Source organism: Hemiscyllium ocellatum, chromosome 10 (assembly GCF_020745735.1).
Source record: "Hemiscyllium ocellatum isolate sHemOce1 chromosome 10, sHemOce1.pat.X.cur, whole genome shotgun sequence".
Taxonomy (NCBI): Eukaryota; Metazoa; Chordata; class Chondrichthyes; order Orectolobiformes; family Hemiscylliidae; genus Hemiscyllium; species Hemiscyllium ocellatum.
Genome location: NC_083410.1, coordinates 59,873,450 through 59,898,842, shown reverse-complemented (window position 1 = coordinate 59,898,842; position 25,393 = coordinate 59,873,450). Strand labels below are relative to the sequence as shown.

The window sequence follows — 25,393 nt, the reverse complement described above, 5'->3', positions numbered from 1 at the left end:
CAAACTGAATTACTTTCACTCAGAAACATTTTTCATATTCGGTGCATTAAATGTCATGATCACATCACATATCAAGATACAAGCAAGATAGAACATGAAATATTCTTGAGGCATTCAGCAACGTTTCTACCTCATGTCCTGCAATTCTCAAAGTTATATCCTTCTAAAAACCAGTTGAGAAAAGCATATGTATCACAATGCTTGCAGAAATCTGCTCTTTGTTTGAAACTGTGCAGCTATCCAGAAATCATTCTTGTCAGAACTGCCAACCAGGATAGGGAATGTAAAATGAGTGATACTGGATTAGCTACTGACTACACACCTAAGCTGACTTTCCTGGTCAGTGAACAAGGAGAAAGAAATCAGGTGGGAAACTCAAAAGGGCAATATCACCTGTCGTACATTATGACAAACATTAGAAGGTCCAACCTGGAGATCATCCAAGGTCACTTCACTACTAGAGAACTTTATGCCCTATCCCTACACTAATGCACAGGTCACTGTCTCCTAGTCTTCTCCATTGTGTTGGGGAAAAGGGTGTTTCTCTATTTTGTTTTAAAATAAGAAATCCTAGAGATGGTCACCCAATGGTAAAGTCAAACCTGCGTACCTGTTACTGACAGGCAGCAGTGCTACCCATTGAGCCACCATGCCACCTGTGTGCCACAATGACAAAATTCTGCCCTTGCAGATCCTAACCAAATGTCTGCAATGGATTTTGATTTTTTTTTGGTATGATTGATTGAAAATAACATTAGCCACTACAGCTAATGGAATCATCTTACTGCATTATTGATTCTGCCATTACACACTTGAGTAATAAACTTGAAAAATTCTTCATTAGGAATTAATGTCTTTTTTCCTCTCCTATTCAGGTCTTTCACCACCTTTTCTGACAGTCCTTTCTCACATTTGATACTACCACAAATATTTATATTGCGTATTTTAACACAATTAAATGTTCAATGCGTTTTCAGAAGCATTTCAAAGGAAGACATCTCTGAACCACATAAGGAGAAATTAAATTAGATGGTCAAAATTGCGGTCAATGTGGTAGATTTTTAATAGCATTTTAAAGGAGAAAAGTGGAACAGAGGTATAAGGAAGACGTTCCAAAATTTAGGCCCTGGACAACAGAAGGCACAGCCACCAATGGCAGAGTCATTAAAATGGTACATGTCATGAAGCCAGGAGTACAGCAAATGAATCTTTGAAGGAATGAGACTAGAAGAGATGAAAGATAGAGGATCAAGGCCTTGCAGGAATTTGAAAATAAAGATGGGAATTTTAACATCAAGACATTGCTTAGCCAGAAGCTATTGTCTGTCAGCAAGCACAGGTTAAGAGGTGACTGGACTTTGTGTGAATCAAGACACTGGTAGCAGAGTTTTGAATGGCCTGATATTTATAGCAGTTAGAATGTAGGGAGGCCAGCCTAGAGTGCACTTGAGTCAGCAAGTAACACAGGCTTGACTGAAAGTTTCAGTGGATGAGCTGAAACAAGGGAGAAGCTGAATGTTACTACGGATGTGGAAATAGATTACCATAGTGATAATGTATTGGAGGTCAGAAACTTATCTCAGGCTTCAATATGATACCAGGTTGATGTGAAGACAGACTGAATCTCAGAATGTTTTTAGATCAAGGGTGCCAGAAAACAGTTTGAAGCAAGGACTGTAAACAATAGCTTCAGTGTTCTTGAGATGGAGGTAATTTCCACTCATCCAGAACTGAACTGCAAATAATCAAACTGATGATGTAGCAATTGAGTAGGAATTGAAAGAGATGAGATAGGGCTGGATGTTCCCAGCATACATATGATGCCACCGTAGGCAGTATGTTGACAGGGGAGGATCCATGGGGTACACTAAAGGCAACAGCATAGTAGAAGGAAGAGAAGCCACTGCAAGTGATACACGGGCTATTGTTAGATAAATGAGAATGATACAGGGTGAGAGTAGTCCAACCCAACTTGAGAACAGAGAAGTACACTGGAGGAAAATTGTGCAGTCAGTCAGGTCAGAGGAAGCAGTAGATCAAGAAAGATTTGAAAGTTTACCTCTGCACAATTCCAAAGATGACTACTAGCCTCCAGTATCATTCCTTTCTTCATATATACTCACAGAGAAATCATTAGATGAGGATCAGAAGTGGCAGTCCTAACTGATCTCTCCCATTTTTAATTCAAAATGATTAAGCTGATTAAACATAGAACACAGAATATAGGAGCAGGAGTAGGCAGTTCAGCCTTTCAAAGCCTGCTCTGGCATTCAATATGATCAGGACTGATTATCCAACTCAGTACCATTCCTGGTTCTCCCCATATCCTTTGATCCTTTTAGTCCTAAGAACTGTATCTACATCTACACTTTAATCTCTTCTTCTGTCACAACACCAAATCATCAGAAAGCTGATAGAATCCTTTTTAATGGAACAACCAGATTGTCTACTGGACACATTCTTTTACAAAATTTATTATAAAAAAAGGAATCAAATCAGAAATAAATAAAACAACAAGTAAACTATGTTGTCAACAAGTAGGACTTTTAAATTCTGTCACTTCAAGCACAAGAATACAAGAACTGGGAGGAGCAGGCCACTCTGTCCCTCAAGCCTGTTCCACCATTCAATGGCTGATCTGAGTGAGTCTCCATTCCTGTCTGCCCCTGTAGTTCTCAGCTCTTTTGTTGATCTAAAATTTAATGCACTCAGCATTGAACATATTCAATGATCTCGCCTCCACTGCTCTGTTGGGAAGAGAATTCTATAGAGGAAACAATTTCCAGAGAGAAAACAAAACTCGCCTTCTCGCTCTGCATTATTCCTACCAACATAAGAAATAGAAGCAGGCCATTTGACCCTTCAAGCCTGCTATACAGTCAACAAAATGATACCATATTTGATTTGTTTTTTACTCATCTTTCCTATTTTTTCCCCATAATCTTTGACCTGAGTCAATCAAAACATTGTCTAATGCTATCTCAATTATATTGCTTGTTGAAAGAAATAATTCCAAACACATACAACTCTGTGAGAGAACAAATGACTTCCTTTCTCCACCTTAAATGGGATAGCCATTATTTTGAAACTAGTTGTAGATTCCCTGAAGAGGGGAGCATCCTCTCAGCATTCACCTTGTTGAGGTCTTCAGAATCTGATTTGTTTCAGTAAGATCAGCTCTTATTCTTCTAACCCCAATGACCAATCTGCTTAATCTTTCTTCAAAAGCCACTCTTTCCATTTTATGGATATGGGGAATCTTCACTGAACTGCCTCAAATGAAATACTGTCTCTCCTTAAGTAAGATGGCTAAAATTGCTGTTGGTGTGGTCTTAACAATGCCCTGTACAACTGTTGCAAGACTTTCCTCATTTTGTACTCTAATCAAGGCAAACACTATATTTGCTTTCTTAATTACTATTTCTGCATGCTGACATTTCGTGATGCATGTACTGTGATCCCTTTGTACCATAATATCCTGCAAGCTTTCTCAATTTAAATAATGCTCTGACGTCTAATTCTTTCTGTCAAAGTGAACAATCTTACTTTTCCCCCATTACACTGCATCTGAAAAATTTGTGCACACTCACCTAATTATCTAAATCTTTCTGTACACTCAATGTCCTCTTCACAACCTACTTCCCACCTATCTTTGTGTCATCAGCAAACTTAGTTATCATAGCTTCTGATCCTTCACCCGAGTCATTGATAAAATTGTAAACAGGGGTCCCAGCACTGACACTTGTGGCATTCCATGAACAACAGTTTGCCAACCCACAAACACCCTGTTTATCCCTATTCTCTATTTTGTTCTGGGCAACTAATCCTCTATCCAATGTATTTTAAGTTTGCATTTATAATTAGTCATTTGTTCTTTTTGCATTAGAGGATAAGTTTGTTATAATAGATATCTTTGTTTATTCTTTGTTTATTGCTGAGACCTAGTGTGAGTTTCTTTTATCTTAAAAGGTCTTGCAGTCAGATATTAACCATCCTAGAAATTATAATGGTTTTATTTCCCACTTCTAATGACTCATGGAATAGTGATCTTAATTTCCAAATCACTATTCCTACCACAGTCACAAAAGTACATACTATAGACAAAATTGATTTATATTTTGCAATCCTTGTGAACAAGACTGGCAGTCATCTAATGGAATAGTTCCGACCTGAAAAGTCATTGGAGGAAGTGATGTACCTGACAGAGGGGAAATCAAAACTCCCACAGCTGATATGGTAGATCAGCAATCATAGGTTCATTACGGTGTAGAAGGAGGCCATTTTATGCATCATGTCGTAACTGCTGAATACTATGATTTAGTGCCAAACTCCTGCCTGTTTCCCATAATCTTGCATGTCGTTTCTGTTTAAATAATCAACCAATGCTGTCCGGCATGCCTCAATCGAATCCTCCTCCAACACACATCCAGCGGGATATTTCAGGCCTGAACCAAAACATTACTTCTCAGTGTAGCTACCAGAGTTAACAGCAGTTCCTCTCAACTTCGTCAGAAGTTTAACTGGATTAGTAGAGCTAAACAGAGACCAGCCAGCTGAAGAGGGACAAATTTATAAAACATGATGCAATATGCAAATAAAGGCATAGAATTTTATCATAATAATTCATAAAAACAGCCAACTGAGCCCGCTCATTGACGTCATTCTCCTCCTCCACATATTCATCTCATCATATCGACATCACCCATTCCTTTCTAGCTCTTCTGTTTCACAGCAACTTCTTAACACATGAATAGCATTTGCCTCAAGTATTCTTTGTAGCAGTGAGTTCTCTCCTGAATATCCTATTGGATTTAATGATGAGAATCTTCTCTTTTTAGTGCATGGTTCTGGGCCCATCCACAAGCAGAAATATCTTTATCATGTCTAATCTATCACACTTCCATAATCTTAAAAAAAGATCCTTAATAGTGACCCCCTCAGACTTGCCCTGAGAAAAGACACCAAGCTGATCCAGTCTTTAGTGAGAGATACAACTTTTCAGTTATGGTATCATCCTTGTAAACTTCTTTGCAAGTCTTATAGTCATTCTATATCCTTTTAAGGATTCCTCATTTCAATCTCCCTGCTTGCCTGAGCTGTATTCATCCCCAGGTTAAACCACCACCAGTTGTGTCTCACTCTCTCTAATGAAACAGCCCTATGGTTCTCAGAGACTTTAGCAACGTTACCTTTACCTATATTCTTTAAAGAATACAGACACGAGACTGTGAACAGTAGTCTGAGTGTATTCTAACTATAATGCATTAAAATGATACCAACTCCTTGAAAAAGAAAATCCATGCAGATCGTACCGAAGAATGAGTGATTGTCTGAAATATGGCAAAGTCAGAAGGTGCAGCAAAGGTTTGAAACAATACAATACTTTGTATAACCATACAAAGTTCTTTCTTTCTCTGACGAATAAACAAGTCTAACATCATTCTTGGCTGGTACAAAATTTCATATTAAGGACAAACAAAGGTCTCCTCCACTATAGGCTCAATAAAAACATACTTTACAACTCATTTAGGTAACATGGACTAAACATATAAACCTTATACGATAAAAAAAATGAAGGCATCATATCACTGAAGTTATTACTTAGACAGTTATTATTTTCCTTTTTCCAATACTCTTCCCACTTTTATATCCTTGTGGCAAAGCTCGAAGTGACAGAATTTCCATAGTATTCTCCTGATCATTGATTTTGTGGATCTTTTACTGTGGTTAGGGTGATCATGAGAATCCCCTTAGAATTAATGGAATAAAGCACACTTACATTACAAGTTTCCCATCTATGTGACAAAGTTTCTATTTGTATACTGTAAAGTTGGAGCCACTATTAAGCAAGATTCTGGAAAGAAACTGACTATAGAAACCAGTTTGCACCTCGGTTGCAATTTAAGAGTGGTTGATTGTAAATGGTAATATTTAAGAAGCTAGTTTTTTTTTGCCACTTTCAGTTAACTTGTAACTGTGAGCTTTGACAAAATAACAATTAAAACACTAATGTAAAAAAATGTTCAGAGGTTAGATTAAAGCAACTGACGATTTCAAATTTCAGACTTTAATTCACCAATTTCTCGATCCTGGGCTATAGAGGTACTTCTATTGTGCATAACTGATTACCTATTAACTTTCTCGACCTCAGGTTGTGTGTAAATCAGGTCAGAAATTTACAAGTGTAAGTTGAACTAATATAGTAAATGCAAATGACTTCACTACATTTTATGGCTTTTCAATTTGTTTCCTCAAGTTTTTACAGAGCTCAACTTGGGACTTGCAAGAAACATTTTTATTTGCTTCTTGTGGCTCACAAGAATAGTAGTCACAAGTGTAAATGGCTTTTTTAACCACCTGACAGCCCAACATGAATTGTATATCAGAATACCTCAAATAAATCATTTAAATACATGTTTGAAAATGTTAAATAACTTGGAAGGGCTTACTATGACTAAAGAGGTTTTAAGCTGAAAATGCAATGGCTAGTGATGAGGATATTAAACTGGTCAGAAAGTGTCCTCATCATAGTCACTCAAATTGCTACAATTCTGATCCATCTCCCTACAAACTGATAAAATAACACACAACCCTGATAGCGACAAACCAATTTTCTACATAAAGTTCCATCTTTTGATTTACTACATGTTCAGAGTCTGTTTCAATGTTATCTCCTCCATTAAAAAAAGACACAGGTCATTTTGTTTTATAGCTGTAACTGCTGTATAGGAACTCTTGGTTCTATTTAAATAAATGAGAATTATCACAATATAATTTTCCAAACTGTTATTTTTGGGAGTCTTATCCTGCTGACCATTATTGTGAGCGCACATAGTAGAAACAAGCATTTCCTGAAACTGCAATTGATGCAGAAAGCATAAACCATTTATGATGCACAGACTATGTTGTGTCGTAATAGAACAATTCACATTTACAGTGAGAAGCTGCAGGACCTGCAAAGGCTAGAAGCAGACTAAGGGGGTTTCAGTAATATAGATGATCTATTAAACTTTCTTTAATAGGGCTATATTTCTCATGAATCACAGAATTCTTACAATGTAGAAGCAGGCCGTTCGGCCCCTCGAGTCCCTACAAACAGCATCCTACCCAAACCCACACCCCATCCTTGTAACTCTGCATTCACCATGGCTCAACCACCTCTCCTGCACATTTCTGGACTTTGGGAGGAAACCGAAGCACCTGGAGGAAAGCCATACAGAGAGAATGTGCAAACTCCACACAGACAATTGCCCAAGGGCTGAATTAACGTGGGTCCCTAGCATTGTGAGGTAGCAGTGCTGGCCACTGAACCACCATGCCATCCTAAATTGATTAAACCTGCTGCTGTACAGTGCACATATTAAAAGCAAGAAGCTAATTAAGTCAAGGAGCAACCAGACTTTATCCAATTCTTCTTCATTTTTCTGACCAAGTGTTTTTCTCAATCCTACTCTGATATCTGGGCCCATCGCATGTTTCATGTGCAATGTCACAGAGACGGGCAGCAGTATAAACACACTAATTTTTGAAGAGGATTTCTTCCGAAGTACAAAAGATGACATGATAGATTATGATTTATTTTCATGGCACTGTTCTTCAAGCTATTTAAAATTTATTTTCAAATCTTGTTTCTCATTTAGTTTCAATGCATGGTTCCATAACTTTAATCACAAATATCCATTTAACTAGAATTCACCTTTTTCCTCCAGTTAGTAACTTAAATAAACTTACACAAGAAAATATTTTAATATGCACAAAATGTCTGACACTATTTTCCCCAGCAAGAATCCATATCAGGGAGCATAACAGTACCATATATTAACTGTCCTGGATAAGCTCTTAAATCCTTAGGGCTTACATTGATGAAGTTTTAAACTGCACAATTCCCAACAATTCTGTTGTCAAAATGTCTGAAAAATGACCAATAATTGAAAATGTAAAAAAAAATCTTTTGTTTATTTCCAAAAAAACATACTCACCAGAAACCATATATGCAATCATCCTCATCACTATCCCCCAAAATCTTTAACCAAGACCTAATCCATTTCTGGGCTTTCATCCATTTCATCATTGACTCTTTCTGACTTGCTACTTCTAACTTACAGTTATCTGCATTCTTCTGTGCATCTTTACCATTAAACCACTAGTCACTCAGACTTGTTATTCTACTTACTTGACACACAGACAGTTTGCATTCTCATATCACTCCCTCAGACGAGAATCTTCAACTTCAGGATTCTCCAAAAACAGAAACTTTTTTTCTGAAACCTTTTGACATAAGCTGCCTATTAAATTGGACCCCTCCAACTCCTTTGTTAATTGCCAACATTTCATTTGGTATAACAAAGTTAACTTAGTAATTTCTTTAAAAATGCACCAAAAACACCTTTTTTTGTTAGATTAGATTCCCTACAGTGTGGAAACCGGCCCTTCAGCCCAACCAGTCCACTCCGACCCTCCGAAGAGTAAGCAGTTTATGAGTGATCCTCATCTAAGAATTACAAATAGTATTTCATGTATGTTTGCATAACAAGCAATTTTAAAAAGCTGTGCACAATAGTTTTTGATTTTGTTTGCTTTGCAGAATATCAGTGAAATATCCCATTTGTTACGAAGAGCTATGCACAATAGTTTCTTAGAATTGAGTCTTTTTTGGAGCAGGGAGTTGAGAGCTGGTGTCTCAGGAAAAGTGCCCAGCAGCAGAGCAGTGAGCAACCTTTCATCACTGCATCTGTCAGCAAGGGAAGTAAATGAGAAACTGAAGCTGAAATTTTAATGAATACTGACACCATACATCTAACTGGAATCCCAATCCTACCAATATTGCTGAATGTAGTATTGACATTAATCTACAAAATTGAGATGAACATGCGTATTAATATGCAGGTGATTATCAAAAAATCCTCACTGGTTGACAGTGCAACATTTTGTGATGAATTGAATTGCAACAATTTCAACCTCAGGTATTGACTCCTCAACACTATAATTACCTCACTGCATTGGTATTGATTTTATTCAATACAGCATGTTCGTCTTTTTAATGCTCTTCGTACTGAGAGGTGAGAAGGTTAGTAACAACTACATGCCAAACTGATGCTTCTGGACCAGAAAAGCAGCAGTTTGAAGTAGAAAAGTATTTATAAATTCAAGGAAAATGTCAAATCCACAGGAAAGATTTTTCTCTTCTTGAGTGCAACAGATACAGGTGTACAGGTGATTTCCTTTATCAGAGCGCAATTTTCCTCCAATTCCAATTTTCCAGTCTGTGTTGCCCTAGGGAATTCCTATGACTGGGTCCTATTAACAGGAAAATGTAAACACCACCTTTGCCATCACCACCTTGTTCATTTCAGATGAAATAATCTGAATGTAAACTACTTTTTCCTTCTTGCTATACTTCAGGTCATGCCACTAGCATATAGAAGAGAGTCAGAGACTTATTGCACATTTGACCAATTATGTCCATGCCAGGTCTCTCAACTTCACTCATCCCACTTCATCACAATTTCCCTGTAGCCGAGCACTTTTTTTTCTCTTTTTAGCCTTGTGAAAGCTACCTCATAAAATTCAACAAAGGTTGTATATATACTTTTTTTTGTAGAAAAATTTCAACAAACTGCTCTGTACTAATGAATAGAGACAAAGGTAAGTACCAGTCAAAATTATTTGTTTGGATTAGAAAAATGTAATTTTAGTCTCACCGGCTCAATTTAAATGAATATCACTGTTAATTGTCATTATATTGTGATTATGTCAATTTGTTTTCTTTTCAATATGGCCTTTAGTTTTAAAATTGGTTTTATTTCTTTTCTGTTCAAAAGCTATTTGTGTCAATAAGTTGTAATATTTCTACTCAGTTACTTACTCATTTGTATGCTGGAGGTGGGTACAGTTTAATTAGACAGCTTTACATGTCACCAGGTACCATTCTTATTCAAAACAGTCAGGGGTTATATTACTGAAACCTAATGGTTGAACTGCTGCTTCACCAATATCTCCTTTGGTAGAACAGCAAATGTTTTGTTTATTTCAGTTCAAAGACAGATTTTTCTTCTCTTTTGATTACCTAATTATATAGATACCACCAAAGACTTTATTAGTTTTGCATCTTTATTAATCTAGTATCATCTTTGGCCCTTCTTCCTTATCACATTAACAATAAAGAAAATGCTTGTGTTCAAACCACCAAGGAATACTCTTTTAGTATCATTATGAACTTAATAGAAACTCCAAATCTATCCAGACTTTGAATGTCCCTGTAATAATATCTAGAAACTCTTCTGAATGCTCAACTAGAAACAAGATAGAGCTGTCACATGACAGGTAATGTGTCTCTCACTTCTAGTGAAAAATGAGGTCTGCAGATGCTGGAGATCACAGCTGCAAATGTGTTGCTGGTCAAAGCACAGCAGGCCAGGCAGCATCTCAGGAATAGAGAATTCGACGTTTCGAGCATAAGCCCTTCATCCTGATGAAGGGCGTATGCTCGAAACGTCGAATTCTCTATTCCTGAGATGCTGCCTGGCCTGCTGTGCTTTGACCAGCAACACATTTGCAGCTGTCTCTCACTTCTAGTCAGCCTGCTTTCCATAGCAACTTCCCTTGTTAATTTTATCCAGTATAGTTAATGTAAGCCCTGCTCATTTGCTCTAAGTAGTAAACAAAAATCCTATACCCACATCTCATAGTCTCTTACACTAAGGGAATTTCTCTCAGAATTCTAAATGAATATCTGTCCTTCCTCCCTATGAAATATCCAATGACATTAAAGCCCACGCTTGGTAGTCTAATCACTACTTTGTATCTTTGTTTTCCTGTTTTCAACCTTGATTGTGTTCTGCCTCATAGTCCTTGACTCATCGATTTTTTTTCAATTACGAAAATGGAAGCAATTAACGGTAATGAATTCCACCAGGACATTGTGTAACTTTGTCAAATTTAGTTTTTGATTTTTATTGAAAAAACCTTTTACAGGAATCTACACTTTTGGACTAAAATTAATTCCTAACTTCTCCAATGAACCAGCGAACATCTAATTCATACACTTTGCTATCAGCTTAGCTAGTTTTGATCAGGACATAAAGGTATCAGAATTAACTTCATTCGTGATGAATATCAGTTTGGATTCTGCGTGAAGTATGTTTTCTGGATATCAGCTGAGATCAGGTCAGAGTTCACTGTTGATGCACTGTGATATAAGTGACTGTTCACTATCAAATATAAGCTCCGACATGATGTATACTAACTGAAGTAAAGTACAAATATTATAAAATCATGCCCCAATCAGTGGCTTCTTTCTTCCAGTGAGGACTGGAGAAAAGGAGAAAAATAAGACCAAGAGAAGGAAGTATCCACTTTACTGGGAAATCTACTTCAGTGGTTCTTACATTGGCCAAGCAACATACAAATGAAACTCACTTACAAATAATGTAATTAATAATCTTAGTAAAAAAAAGTTTAATTTTTAAAAGACACAAAGAAGGGAGTGTTCTGACATACTTCCTCTGATGGTTCAGTGATTAATGCACTTATTCATGTTGTAATAAGTTATTAAAACCAAAGGGATTTCAGGATTAATCCTGAACCTATGTTAAGTCACCTTATTTCCACCAAATGATAACCATACCAATGAAGCTCAGTGCTCAGGTAGGGGAAGGTATAACATTATTAACCCAAGGTTCACAGGCCTGATGTATCTGCAGTGACCCCTCCTGGACAGTACACGTTGTGGCCTTAAGTGATAACATATTCAAACTAGTATGAGTACCACACTTAAGACTTCTCTGTCAATAATCAATGCTATAACGTACACATGGAGAATGGCCGTGTGGCTGAAAACAGACACGGAAAAAGATTCATTACACTTAAGGCCAGATAAAGTAAGAAGAAACACAACTTAAATATTTGGCCTCAGTTCAAAACTTTTGATATGAATATTAAAATAAGTAGCGTAATGATTTAAAAGTTTAAAAGTCATGAGAAACAAAGAATTAGATAAAGTACTTAAGGTCAGAAGAATACAGAGAATCAATCTTAACCAGAATAACTGCAGTCAACACACCACCATGCTGGTAATAAGATACTGATGTTTACTTACATTCAACACTGGACAGAAATATATTTGGTGACTCTGTTGTAGTGAACAATATGATACAGCGTTTAGACAACCATTGACCATTTATACAGACAAAGCTCATCAATACAAACTCAAGAAAACACACCAAGAAGTTCTAAATGATCCCATCTATCATTACCATCCCAGAATAGCAGCACCTCTTGCAATTAAATGTTTACTGTACCTGCACTTCTACCTAGCTTGGAGGCCATTGAGTAAATAGGAATTGTTATTTCCATAAAAATGCAGAGTCTTTTTTGTTTACTTAACCATTACCATCCTAAACAAAATACAGAAAAATAAAAATGGACAGTATGTGGAGTATTGAATATTTTTTACTCTTTGGACACTTGTAAATGATTTAGAATGCCCAAGATCTGTATGACGAAAATACTGTCTAACAGTTTGCATTAACAAAGTTTGTCTGTAGCTTAGAGAAGAACACAAATATAAAAATTCACAAAATCTAGGCATTGAAGCAACAGGAATTAGCAGTTTCTATAAGAATATCTGTTGTCCTGTATGGTTCCAAAAGTCTTAAAATTTGAAAAGATAATATTTATCAATTTGTCAAAGTGGGAAACAGGTATTGAGCTTTATAAATTACAACAATAAAACCTTAACACTTGCCATGGTAAAACCAGAGATGACAGAGTCAGTATTATTCCTGAATCATTTCTGGATATGACTGCTTTTGTTTTGGGTATATATTTTTACTAATATTTGTAATTCTCAAAATCCATGGTCTTTTTTAAAAGTTTTGAAAAACACTATCAGAATTTGAAATTAAATTTAAAAACTATGCCATGTTTCTCTACTGATCAAAGGTACTTGTCTCCAAGTTTAAATCTCACAGCAGGTTTCAGGCTTTGTAGCAAACAAATGCCTAGATTTAGATTAGTGCTCTAATAAAGTTTGGGCATTGATCTGTAAACATCATGGTAAAACTGCCGGGCTTGCAGTAATTTAAAAAGGAGTGTTTGAGCCTTCACTACTACAAATGCAAACTTTTATTTCTTAAATACTACCGGCAGTGAGGTTGTTTTTATTCTGCAGGTTATGATGATCTGGAATGCACTACCTGAGAATATGCAAAGGCAGATTTAACAGCTATCCAAAATGAAGGATATATCTGAAATAGTTTCAAAAAGAACAACTACAGTGAACAAGTAGGGATGTGGAATTTGTTCAATAGTTCTTTCAAAACACTGGTATCGATACAATAGGCTAAATGGACTTTTTCTGCACTATAAGATGCCACATTGTAATTTCTTCTGGTCTCAGTTCTGTCCCAGTGACCTTTTTGATTTGCAGTGTCCAATTCTTGGTCTTCTTAAGTGAATCTTCTTTCATTTATGCCTTGCCATAAATGTACTACTAGTCAGATCCATCATGCCAAAGCTTTTAGAATAATGGTCAGTGCTGACCCCATTCCCATGGCACTCAGCTCTGAGTGACTTTTTCCTGGACACGTGTGATTTGGGCATAAAGGACAAACACGTACCGGTTTAAATTGCAAAGAAACTCCCTACTGTTACCTCTGATTACTGTATTCATTGGTTGATTCAGATTTGATTTATTCTTGGTATTCACTTCCTTAACTGGAGCAAACAAGTTAATTGTTTTGTGTTTAATTAGGATTTGAAAATGTTTTTGCTATTGCACAGAATTAGCAGCAAACAAACCACTGACAGTGCAGAGTACATACAGAGTAAAGATTCTACAATAATACTCCCAATAACATGCCTTAATTCTGACCTCAGACAAGTATACAGTTGTAGCTTTGCTTAGTAATATGATAAAATTGTCGATATTATAAAATTTAATTTAAACTGGAGACAGACTCACATGTTGAAATGAACTGAAACTACTTCCATTTCACTAGGAAGGCTTTCAGCTGTTGAAGTTTGGGGTGGCTTCTGATCTAAATCTTGGCAATGAGAGGGCAATGTTGCTACCTAATCCAATGTTAGGCAACAGCAAAATGAAATCCAAGAATGCTCAAGATCCTGCTTCAGGTATCAAATATTAGAGATTTTGAACTAAATCAACAATCTATGACTTGACTCCTGAACCCAACATGAATTGAACTGAAGCAAAAATTAGTTTGAATTTTCCAGTTAGTGCAGCTCAGCAGTCACCAAATTCTTGATTTCAGACCTCTCTGACTGCTTGGTGATCATGATCATCCTATTGTACATTGGGAATTAGATCTTGCTGCTCTTGTAATACCTTCCCTCAAGATCATAGTCACATAAACAATGACCGTAATAGGAACAAATGTTCTGGAAAATTACAGATAATTAGAATACCTTATGTTAAGATTAATTAACAAAATTAAAAAAAGCATATCACTGAAACCCAGGTATCATTTTTTTTAAATGGTACATCATTCAGCATGAAATACAGAGCTTGATTCGAGCCTTAACACTGTGCAAGTAAATTCATTAAAATTAATTTGATTGTAAGGCTATTGTTAAAATTTTAGGCTTTTCCCACTTACTTCAAATTCACTACTAACCCTAGCTTGAGTTTAAGATTAGAAATAGCATTTACAACAGGGAAGAGTTTTATATAACTTAATGTATAAGTGAATAAGTCTCAAATATGAAATTCAGATATAAATGTCAATACGATGGGGGCTTAATTCTTTTATGCAAAAAGGCACAAACCACTTCAAAGAATAAAATCTATTTTCCGAAACCATGTGCAATTAAACTAATTGCAATTAATCTAATAAGTAGCTTTCATTATTACAAAAGCAATACAAAGGCTTTAATCCTAATGGGCTTTAATTATATACACAGCACCAAAAGCCTAAAAACCCACCATTAGGGTCATACTTAGATATTTCTACTCAAGACAAGCTGTACACTATTTGCCTATTATGTTCACATGGAAAAGATTTTAAATGCATTTTATCAGATTAACGAGTACATAAACACATTTACACAATATACACCCTGTCAGACTAATGTAAGGTGCCACATGAAGGGCAACAATTTATCGTGCAATGGAAATTATTTCTCTTGGTGGAGAAAAGAGTTGCAATTTATTAACAGTGCATTAAATAATCTGTGCAGCTGAATTTTAAGTGGAATCTCCTGAAATTTCACAAACAAAATACACTACTCTTTTGGAGGTTAGCTTCTATGTGAAATATGTTTGCTCTGAACTAAGTATTGTGTTTTATATATGGTGATGTAAATGCATTGATTTCATGCAGAAATTGTAGCGTCATAGTAAAAGACCTGCAAAATTGGTCTCCTGACTAATTTTACAATTAATAATTTATAGGTATGGCAGTACCGTGAAAGATAGGCATGATGCACAGCAAGCGAACATGCATCAGTAAGTTTTCATGTCATAATTGAACACATGCGTTATTGTTGCATGTGGTCAGGCAACGCACTCTATTAATGCACTGAAATCTATGCATTAAACCCGCAAGGTAATTCAAATATTGTGGCTATGTGCCTGTAGTCTCTGCAAAAACACCTGTGGTTTCAGTAGGTCAACCAACCCACCATTCATCCCATTGTACACACTTCTGTGATGAGGCGAAAGCTCGTCTGGCGCTGCTGCTGCCGCCGATGGTCTCCGCAGGGTCCCTTCCTTGCTGCCGCTCAAGTGTTTCACATGCTCGGGACTGCCACCGTAATGTTGTTTGAGGCGCTCGGGGCTGCCACCTCGGTGCTGCTGCAGATGCTCCGGGGTCGGAGTGCCCACCATCATGTGCTTCGGGCGCTCGGGGCTGGAGCTGACCATGTGCTTGGGCAGGAGCTCGGGGCTGCCGGTGCCCAGGGTGTGCTTCTGCTGCTCGGGGCTGCCCCCGGCCGCGGCGCGGTGCTTGTGGAGGTGCTCGGGGCTGCCCGCGGCCGCTAACTGTTTGTGGTGGTCAGGGCTGTCGGTGCTCCCCGTGCTGGAGGTGCTGCTGCCGTCGCCAAGGTCCCTCAAGCCACTTGTGGCGTTCAGGTGGAGGAGGCTGGACTGGCTGTCTATGGAGCTGCGGCTGCCCGCGCTCTTGTCCTCGTCCAGCATCAGGCACATCTCCTTCAGTTCCAGGTTCTCCTTCACCACCTCATCCTGCCTCACCTCCAGCTCCTTCATCTTCTGCAAGTACAGGGCAACTTCCTTGCGCATCACTCCCGCCGTGTACCTGCCCAGCCGCTGCCACTCCCGAGACACCTTCTTGCCTTTCTGCCGGTCGTCGTCCAGGAAGCAGCAGAGGTCCCGCAGCTCCTGGTTGTCCTCCTGCAGCTTCTGGTTGACCTCCTTGAGCCCCCGGATCTCGGTGAGATGGACCTGCAGCCGCCGGTTCACCTCCTTGATCAGGTTACTGTGGTCGATCATCACCGTCATCTTCTCGGCATCCGATCTCCGAAGTCTCCTCACCAGCTCCTCCTTGCTCCACTTCATCAGCTCTTCGTCCGCGATTTTGCACAGCTCCTCCCTCGAGCCTTCCGCGTTTTTGGTCATTTTCCTTCAAAACCCCCTCCCGGTTAAAACAAAAAAAATTCCGACCAGACCTTTTTTTTTAATTTTTAATTCTTTAAATTATTGTAAATGTTGTTTCCCACCTCCGACCAGACGCGAACGCTCCGTCCCCCGGCGGAGGGGGGCTGTGCAGCATCGTCCTGGGTGGGGGGAGTGGGGGTTTCTCTTGTCTGTGGGCAGCACTCAGCGAGTCCCGTTGGCCGCTCTGGCGGCGCTGCCCGCTCTCAGCACTGTCTCTGCGGAGCTGAGCGGAGCAGCTCAGCCTCTCCCGCAGCCGCAGCCAGAGCCGCCAATCCCCGCTCTCCGCCGGGAGGGAGTCGTGCCCAGGCTCCCGGCGCATGCTCCCTTCCTCCGCTGCCGCCCACCCGGCAGCCTGGGAGCTGTAGTCTTTCATTCAGGCACCATTCCCCACCCCCACCGGCGAACTCTTCATTTCAAATTCATCCTTCTTCCACTGCCGCAACTAGCGGCTTCTCATATGATAACAGTGTTCCATCACTCCATTTCGAGCACATGACCTTCTGATCGAAAAACCTCCCTACAAGCAGTCAGAATATTTTCTTGTTAACAGTATCAACCCTTGCCTGCTGTCCCACTGCTGAAATATGCACTGTGCATTCATATTTTGCACAGCATTTAATGCCTGCGACTTTGATTTCCCACTTTTTCCAGACATATCAGCCAAAGTTGCTCTGGTCTTTCCTAATAAGTCAAAAACCTGAGATTAAGTTTTGTAAACTTCAATGTCACGGTTTGCGAGCATATGGAAAATGAATGTTGTTGCCAGAACCATCTTGAGTAGATTCACCAGCACAAATACTTCTTGGTGGTACTAGTCCAGCTATTGATACCATTGTGGGAGGTCACCCGCATAATGTTTTACGCAGAAGCTGAGCCATGTTTGCATTCAACAGTAATGGTTTATTACATAAGAGATAGTTTCATCTTACATTATTATCTCTTGTGAGAAGCAGACTCAATCTAAGAACACACAACTGGTACAATGAGAACTCTTTGCAATTCTCTAGCTCCTCTGAGGAACAGCCCTTTATGGTTATTTTCAATCAATCTCTTCAACCTCTGGAACAGGTTGGACCTCTGGAACAGGTCTGGCTTAGAGGTAGGGATGCTATCACTGCATCACAAGAACCATAATCATTTATACCCCGAGTATTTATTTAGTGATGTCAGTTAACTCTTTCAGGTACTAAATACATTACGCAGCAGTGAGTGGTGAGCAAGCAGGTAGGTGGAGCTGAGTCCACGAAAAGTTTAGCCATGATCTTATTACATGATGTAGCAGGCTCGATAGGTCAGATGGCCTAATCTTGCTCCTATTTCTCATGTTCTTATGTTCTTAAGTGTTATCTCTGCCAAACTTGTTTATTAGTTCCCAAAACTGAACACAACTGAGCATGGAGTGAGAATCTTAAGTCTCTTTCAACTTCATGTTTAAACATTTCAATACCATACAGGAAGATTGCACATTTTCCATTTCTCTTGTTCTCTTGTTGAATTGCAGCATCAAATACCCTCTGATATTGTCGGCCATTCACAATTTATGTTTATTTCATCTAGTTATTAGTTCTGAGATCTCATCATTTCTATGTTTTACCAAGATCTGGAATAGTCTACATTCTCCATCATACTCACCATACCTTAACTGTGATTTTCCAGGGATTCTGATTCAAAATGTTTTTGATTCAGAGGTGCACCACTAGACTGTTTTATGTCTTTACCTGTAAGTATCCAGTTAAAGATAGCTGTAAGTCCTGTGAATAAATCACATGAAATAATCTTTATAATTTGGCTAATCCAATGTGTTCACTTAATGACATAGCCTCAATTTGCTCTGGACAAGGTGTTACAGTTGAGATTTTTGTCCTGCTATCTCATAGCTCATGGAATTTTTAAGCCATTTGACGAGCTCGTGTGCAGCATCCAAGATTCACAGGTCTAGAGTAGGAGCATTAACATAACAATATGGATATTTAAGTTTGAAAACAATTCTATTACCAAGACGTGATTGATAGAAACGTGATTGCACAACATTGCAGTTGTGTGAATTTGCATTAGTATGGGTACTAATTTGACAAAACGTATAATCCAGTCAGTATCAATTGTGCGACAAAATTATTATTTTTTTCTACTCATGAGGAATATCCAAACAACTATATACTCTTGACATGTAGGGGGCTATATTCAACTTTGACCCAGGCATAAGACAGCCATTAAGCTCCCTACCCAAAACACTGGAAAAGAATATTTATGGGGTATGTACCAAGCACTTAACCATCGATTACAGTATCTCATAGGTGGCTCAGTGTCAAATTTCTTTTATAATACTTTGATGGAACTCCTCGCCTTATTTTACTGTGTTAAAAGCACTACAAATATACAAGTTGGTGTTCTCTGTTGTGTTCTAAGACAACATAGGCTGCTACATCATAAAGGAGAGGGTAGGAGTGCAGATGCTGGAGAGTCAGAGTCAAAAGGTGTGGCCCTCTATTTATCTCTCAGCTCTCTTCCCTCTTTACATTCCTGATGAAGGGCTTACATCCAAAATGTCGACTCTCTTGCTTCTCGGATGCTGCCTGTCCCACTGTGCTTTTGCAGTGCCACATTTTTCAACTCATACATCATAAAATAAAGATGTGCAGGTTAGGTGGATTGGCCATGCTAAATTGCCCATAGATTCCAGGGATGTACAGGTTAAGTGGATTAGCCATAGGAAATGCAGGATTACAGGGATAGTGTGAGGGATAGGTCTGGGTGGGATGCTCTTCAGAGGATTGATGTGGACTCGATGGTCTGAATGACCCGTTTCCACTCTGTAGGGATTCTATGATTTAGCAATTTACAAAATTCACAATTTTCATCTGTTTTCCACACACTAGCTTATCTACTGGGGAGATGCTCGAGATTCTGTTTCCCGGTACACTTGTATGGTGTAGCGCTAGGGTGGAGCTGTAATGGTTGGATGCTGGACACATCAATCCAATAGGTGGCAGGCCTTAACATGATTCTCACAATAGTTTTTTTGGATTTTCCATTAACTGCAAAAGACCCAGGAGAAGCAAGCAGTGCACCTGTCCGTCGTGCACTAAAAGAGAAGGCTTCCTCTTACATTTTCAGCATGATTGTACTATTCATTACATGTACACTTTTGTTCTTTAACTGAGTTTTCCACTACCTTGTTGAAAGCATCTTAAAATATCATTGACCATATTTTATCTCACCAATTTTTCTAAAAGCCTGTTTCCTGGACAGGAATATAAAATGCTGAGTTACAGTGTCTTCATGTATTTCTGTTCTCTGTCAACTATTCAGTTTAATCAGTTCTACTTTGGTACTTATTTGCTCATTAGACCATAAGACTGTAACATTATAAAAACATTCAGCCCATTGCATCTGCTCGACCATTCAGTCATGTTTCTCAACCCCATTCTCCTGCCTTGTCTCCTTACCTTTGATTCTCCTACTAATCAGGGACCTTTCAGTCTTTCTCTTAAAGATACTCAATGATTTGGCCTCAACAGCCTCCTGTGCCAGTGTTGCCCCAATTCATCATACTCTAGCTGAAGAAATTCCCACTCATTTCAGGTCAAAAGCATCGTTCCTTCACTTTGAGGCTTTGCCCTCAAGTCCTAGCCTCTCCTACTAGTGGAAACATCTTCTCCACATCCATTCTATACAGACATCTCAATATTCTATAAGTTTCAGTCAGATCCCACCTCATCCTTCTAAGCTCCACTGACTATACAGTCCTCAACCTCTCCTCATATGGCATGCCCTTCATTCCTGGTATCATTCTTGTGAACTTCCTGTGGACCCCCTCCAAGGCTAGCACATCCTGCCTTGTGTATGGGCCCAAATCTGCTCATAGTATTCCAAATGCAGTGTCACCAGAGCCTCATACAGCTTCAGCAGTACATTACTGCACTATGTTGTAGCCCTCTCAAAATGAGTGCAAACATGCATTTGCCTTTCTAACTGCCACTGAACTTGCAAGCTAACCTTAAGAGAACCTTGAACTTGGACTCCTAAATCCCTTTGTGCTTCAGATTTCCAAAGTTCTTTCCCATTTAGAAAATACCCTACATCTCTATTCTTCCAACTAAAGTGCACTCGCACATCCCCACATTGTATTTCATCTGTTACTTTGCTCAGTCTCCTAGACTGTGTCATCTACAAACTTAGCAACAATGCCTCCAGTTCCTTCGCCCAGTTCATTAATGTTTAACATGAACAGTTATGGTCCCAACATTGAGCCATACAAAACTCCATTAGTCTCTGGATGCCATCTGAAAAGGACACCTTTATCCCTACTCTCTGCCTTCTGCCAGTCAGCCAATCCTTTATCCATCCCAGTGCCTTTCCTGACCACCATGGGCTCTTATCCGATTTAGCAGCATCCTACACAGCATCTTATCAAAGGCCTTCTAGAAATCCAAATAAATTACGTCCACCAGCTCTGCTTTGCTTAAGTTAATCATTATTTCTTTCAAGAATTCTAACAGATTTGTCAGGCATGATCTCCCCTTGACAAAGTCACACTGACTCAGCCCTATTTTACCATGCATTTCCAACTACTCTGCAATCTCATCCTTAATAATGGACTTAAAGAGACTGAGGAGTCAAGCTAAGTAGCCCATAATTTCCTGTCTCTGTCTCCCTCCTTTATGAAGCAAGGTTATTATATCAGTAATTTTCCAGTCCTCTGGGACCCATCCTGAATTCAATGATTCTTGAAAGATCACCACCAATGCCTCCACAATATCTTCAGTTATGTCAATCAGAATTCTGGCTGTCGTCCATCTAGTTATGGTGTTTTTTTTCCACATTCAGATTTTTCAGCTTCCCCAGCACGTTCTCTTTAGTGGTACACTTGTCCTTCAGTTTTCAAAAGAAACAAGTGATTGCACCCATAATGTATGATATCTATCTTTTCACTTAGCAGCTACTGATGAAACATCTATGCATTTCAAAGATTTTCTGATTTTGATTTAGCTGTGTTCCAGGCTTTGTGCCACTTTCTGCTGCATTTCTGTTAAAATTCACTACTAACTAAAAAAAAATGGACAGGGCTGAACTTTGTAGGGACCTAAATGATTTTCACCTGAGAAACCTGGTAGGAATCTGATAATCGAGTGAGAAATCCAGTGAGGCCTACCATCTGTTCTGGGCAAACCCTTCATCCAGAATTCTTCACATGGAAGTCAGAGCAGGCACCTTGACAACTCCAGCTCATTGCTTTCTCCAGAGGATACCTATCTTCGATATCAGGAACCGACACTTCAGGGCACACTCCATGATCACCACCCACATGCAACCTATGTCCACAGACATGTTCCAGCCTCTAAGAACCCTTATAGCAAACCTTTGAACCACTTATAAAAAACTTCTGCAGTCTGAAGCTGAACTTGCATTGCACTGACATTGTAATGCTGTAGCAAGGACACTTAGCATTCAGGCACACACACCCAGTTCATGTATGGGACTATGCTGCTTCCCTTAGCCCTCCCTCGTTTTAAGTCTGCTGGATGTTCACAACATCCCTGCCTTGCCTTTTCACATCCTACTATCCAGCCAGAGATACCAGACTCCAAGTACTGCAGTGCTGTAGAGTCATAAAGAGGTATAGCATGGAAATAGACCCTTTGGTCCAACTTGTCCATGCTGACCAGATATCCTAAATTAAGCTAGACCATATCCCTCTAAATCCTTCCCATTCATCCACCCATTCAGTTGTCTTTTAAATGTTGTAATTGCATCAGCCTCTACCACTTCCTCTGGCAGCTCATTTCATACACACACCACACCTTGCGAGAAAAAGTTGCCTCTTAGATCCCTTTTAAATCTTTCCCCTCTCACCTTAAATGTATCCTCTCTATTTCTGGACTCCCCCAGCCCAGGGAAAAGACCTTGTCTATTTACCCTATCCATGGCCCTCATGACTTTATAAACCTTATAAGGTCACCTTTCAGTCTCCAGCAGTCCAAGGAAAACAGCCACAGCCTATTCAACCTCTCCCTACAACTCAAATGCTCTAACCCTGGCAACATCCTTGTAAATCTTTTCTGAACCATGTTATTTCACATAGACACAAAGCTAAGATGCTTGCTGTTGTGATCAGCAGTCCTCAGTCAACTCAAGGAAGATAGACTTTACTTAGGGGGTCCAGTATGGTAAGACAAGGGAAGTCTCCAATACTCGTCCGAGGTTTTGACACAATCAGTCACTCAGGAGAGTCAGAATCAGGATCCTTTCCTCATAAGAGCTGAATGTCAGGCAGCCCACCAACTATTTTGACTCTTTTTGCCCTGTTGTCTGTTTTCCTCCTGGAATGAAGTAGAGGCAGAAGGGATATGGAAGTGGGTGGCACTTTTGGTGCAGATGGGGAGGTGCCCCAAATTAGTGCGTGGGCAATGCAGAGGGCATGTAGGGTTAATAGTGTTGGGAGGTGGAATGGTAACAACATGTGTGGAAAGCTGTTGCACACAATAGTGAGAGTGGTAGAACATGAGCCTTGGTAGGAGGTGAGTACAGTAGTAGAGATAGAGTGAGCATGAGCTATTGAAGCTGGTGGCACTTACACCTAATGGAGTAGAGAAAATTAGTGATTTTCTTTCTTCAATGCTGTGCATTTCTCTCCAGGTAGCTGAAACTGAACTGACTGGTTATCTGATTGGCATGGACTTGGACTGAAAGGTTTATTTCTGTGCTGTACACTTCTACGACTCTATGACCCAAATAGCAACCGCAGACAGACTGACATGGGCTGGTGTTGTCACCTCCTCAGCAAGTGCCTGAGAAATCAGATGTCCCCCCCTCTGCACTAGCCCTGCCACTGGGAGCTCCAGGTGCCAATTTCCCCTTTTCCACTGTGGCTGGGCAACTGCTTGGAACGATGTGGGACAGCTCCTGACTGACATTGCTTGTCTGGATGACCAAAAACCTTTAAAAAGTAGTGCAAGCATCAAGGATGCTGGTCCATTCCAGGTATTATTCTGGGTCCAGTGAGTTATAGAAAGCTGCTAGAATTAGATGAGAGGAACACCATCTGGGTCAGGGTAAGTAGTTAATGAGGCGAGTTTGGTAAGATGTCGTGAGAAAGCTCAATAGGCATCACAGAGAGGAACCCTCCAAGAAACTCGACAAAACCAACACATTTAAAGAAATGCAAGATTCAGCACACAGTGTTTAAAAAAGTGTTAAATAATAGCCAGCTAGCATATATTGTAAGCAATAAAATATAATAGTTTAGAAATCAATTTGAAACTATTCAAGGTTGCACCATTTCTGGGATTAATTAACATACAAAACTCTTCCATCCTCATTCATTTATTTTAAGAACCATATATAGTCTTGACTAAATTATTATTTTTAGAAACATATATAAATAAACTTGCGAATATGTAAAAATGTTGGTTTGATGGAAGGTGGGCAATTGAAACAAAAAGTAGCATTGTGACAGTGACGTTCTGTGCCGTAATTCCTATGATTCTTTGGTTTGTGCTGGGCTTCCTGTTTGAGTCCACACTGGCTCAGCTCATCAACATCAATGCATATTCTCTGAAGATTAGCACTTCTCATTTTAGCACCTACAGAGAATATTTTACGAATACATCTTTTTTTTTTGGTTACATTTAGTTTCCAGCACTTTCAAAATAGGCATTTTCAATTGTTCTAGCAATCCCCCATAATTTGTCAGCATTTGATAGCCTCTTACATATCAAGTGCACTTGTGCTGCCAAAGAAACCGTGTCAATGTGTTATAAAGGCAGGAATGCACTGCCACAGTGTTCTCAGGTGGCCCAATTGAAAATGGCGATCTTTCCTGAGAATTAGCAGCATCCTTCAGTTTCCCAATGCTCTTGCACAAGGATTGGAGGTATTTTAAAAAATATTTATATATTGTGGGTTACAATTGGTATAATTATGTTGTTACATTTTGTACTCTTAAGAAAAAACATGCACCCACATAAGCTTTGTTATTTCCAAAAGACATCCCAGAATTCACCACAGATCAGAAAATGAAAGAAAGCCAAGCAGGAGGAAAATATAATAAAGTACACAAGGTCAGGAGCAGCAATCAAATGTGGAAAAAAGGTGACAAAAAATAACTACGAAAATGGTCAGATTTATAAGATTGCTATGCTGTAGAACTGTGTCTTTCAGTTAAAATTAAGGGAATCACATGACTCATTCTAAAGTATGCCTGACAGCAAGCCTCGCTGGTTTGATTGTTAAAAATTAAAGGAGGCTGATATTATTTTACTGAGAAGAATGTTCAAAATATTTATTCCTGCAGACAACAACAGCAGCCTATGTGCTAACAGAGGATATACCAGGAGTCTCTAAATGCCCAGAAAACTGAGGAGAGCATTGGGTTGTAAATAATTGTGCTTTAAATTGTCCATTTACTTCCAAGCTCATCTGCTCCATCCATTTCTTTTTTGACTTTCATGATTTTTTTTCCCCTTTCCTCTACTTATCTCTTATCCTTGGATTGCATTGATGGTGATGAGCTGAACCAGTGTGGACTCAATAGGAAGCCCAGCACAGACCTGAGTCAAAGCCCAGCACAGACTTGAGTCAAAGCCCAGCACAGACCTGAGTTAAAGCCCAGCACAGACTTGAATTGAAGCCCAGCAAAGTCCTGAATCAAAGCCCTGCACAGACCTGAGTCAAAGCCCAGCATAAACTTGAGTTAAAGCCCAGCACAGACTTGAGTTAAAGCCCAGCACAGACCTGAGTCAGAGCTGATTGCAGATTCAT

At 39.2% G+C, this 25,393-nt stretch overlaps 1 protein-coding gene across 1 annotated transcript in view; it reads right to left on the bottom strand.

Moving 5' to 3' along the window:
* ccdc85a (coiled-coil domain containing 85A) overlaps positions 1-16,823 on the bottom strand; it is a 439,323-nt gene extending 422,500 nt beyond the window's left edge. The window contains exon 1 of the mRNA XM_060831128.1: positions 15,643-16,823. Coding sequence (XP_060687111.1) covers positions 15,643-16,594 — 952 coding nt within the window. The 5' untranslated portion in view covers positions 16,595-16,823. The remainder of the gene's footprint in view (positions 1-15,642) is intronic.
* Positions 16,824-25,393: the final 8,570 nt, after the last annotated feature.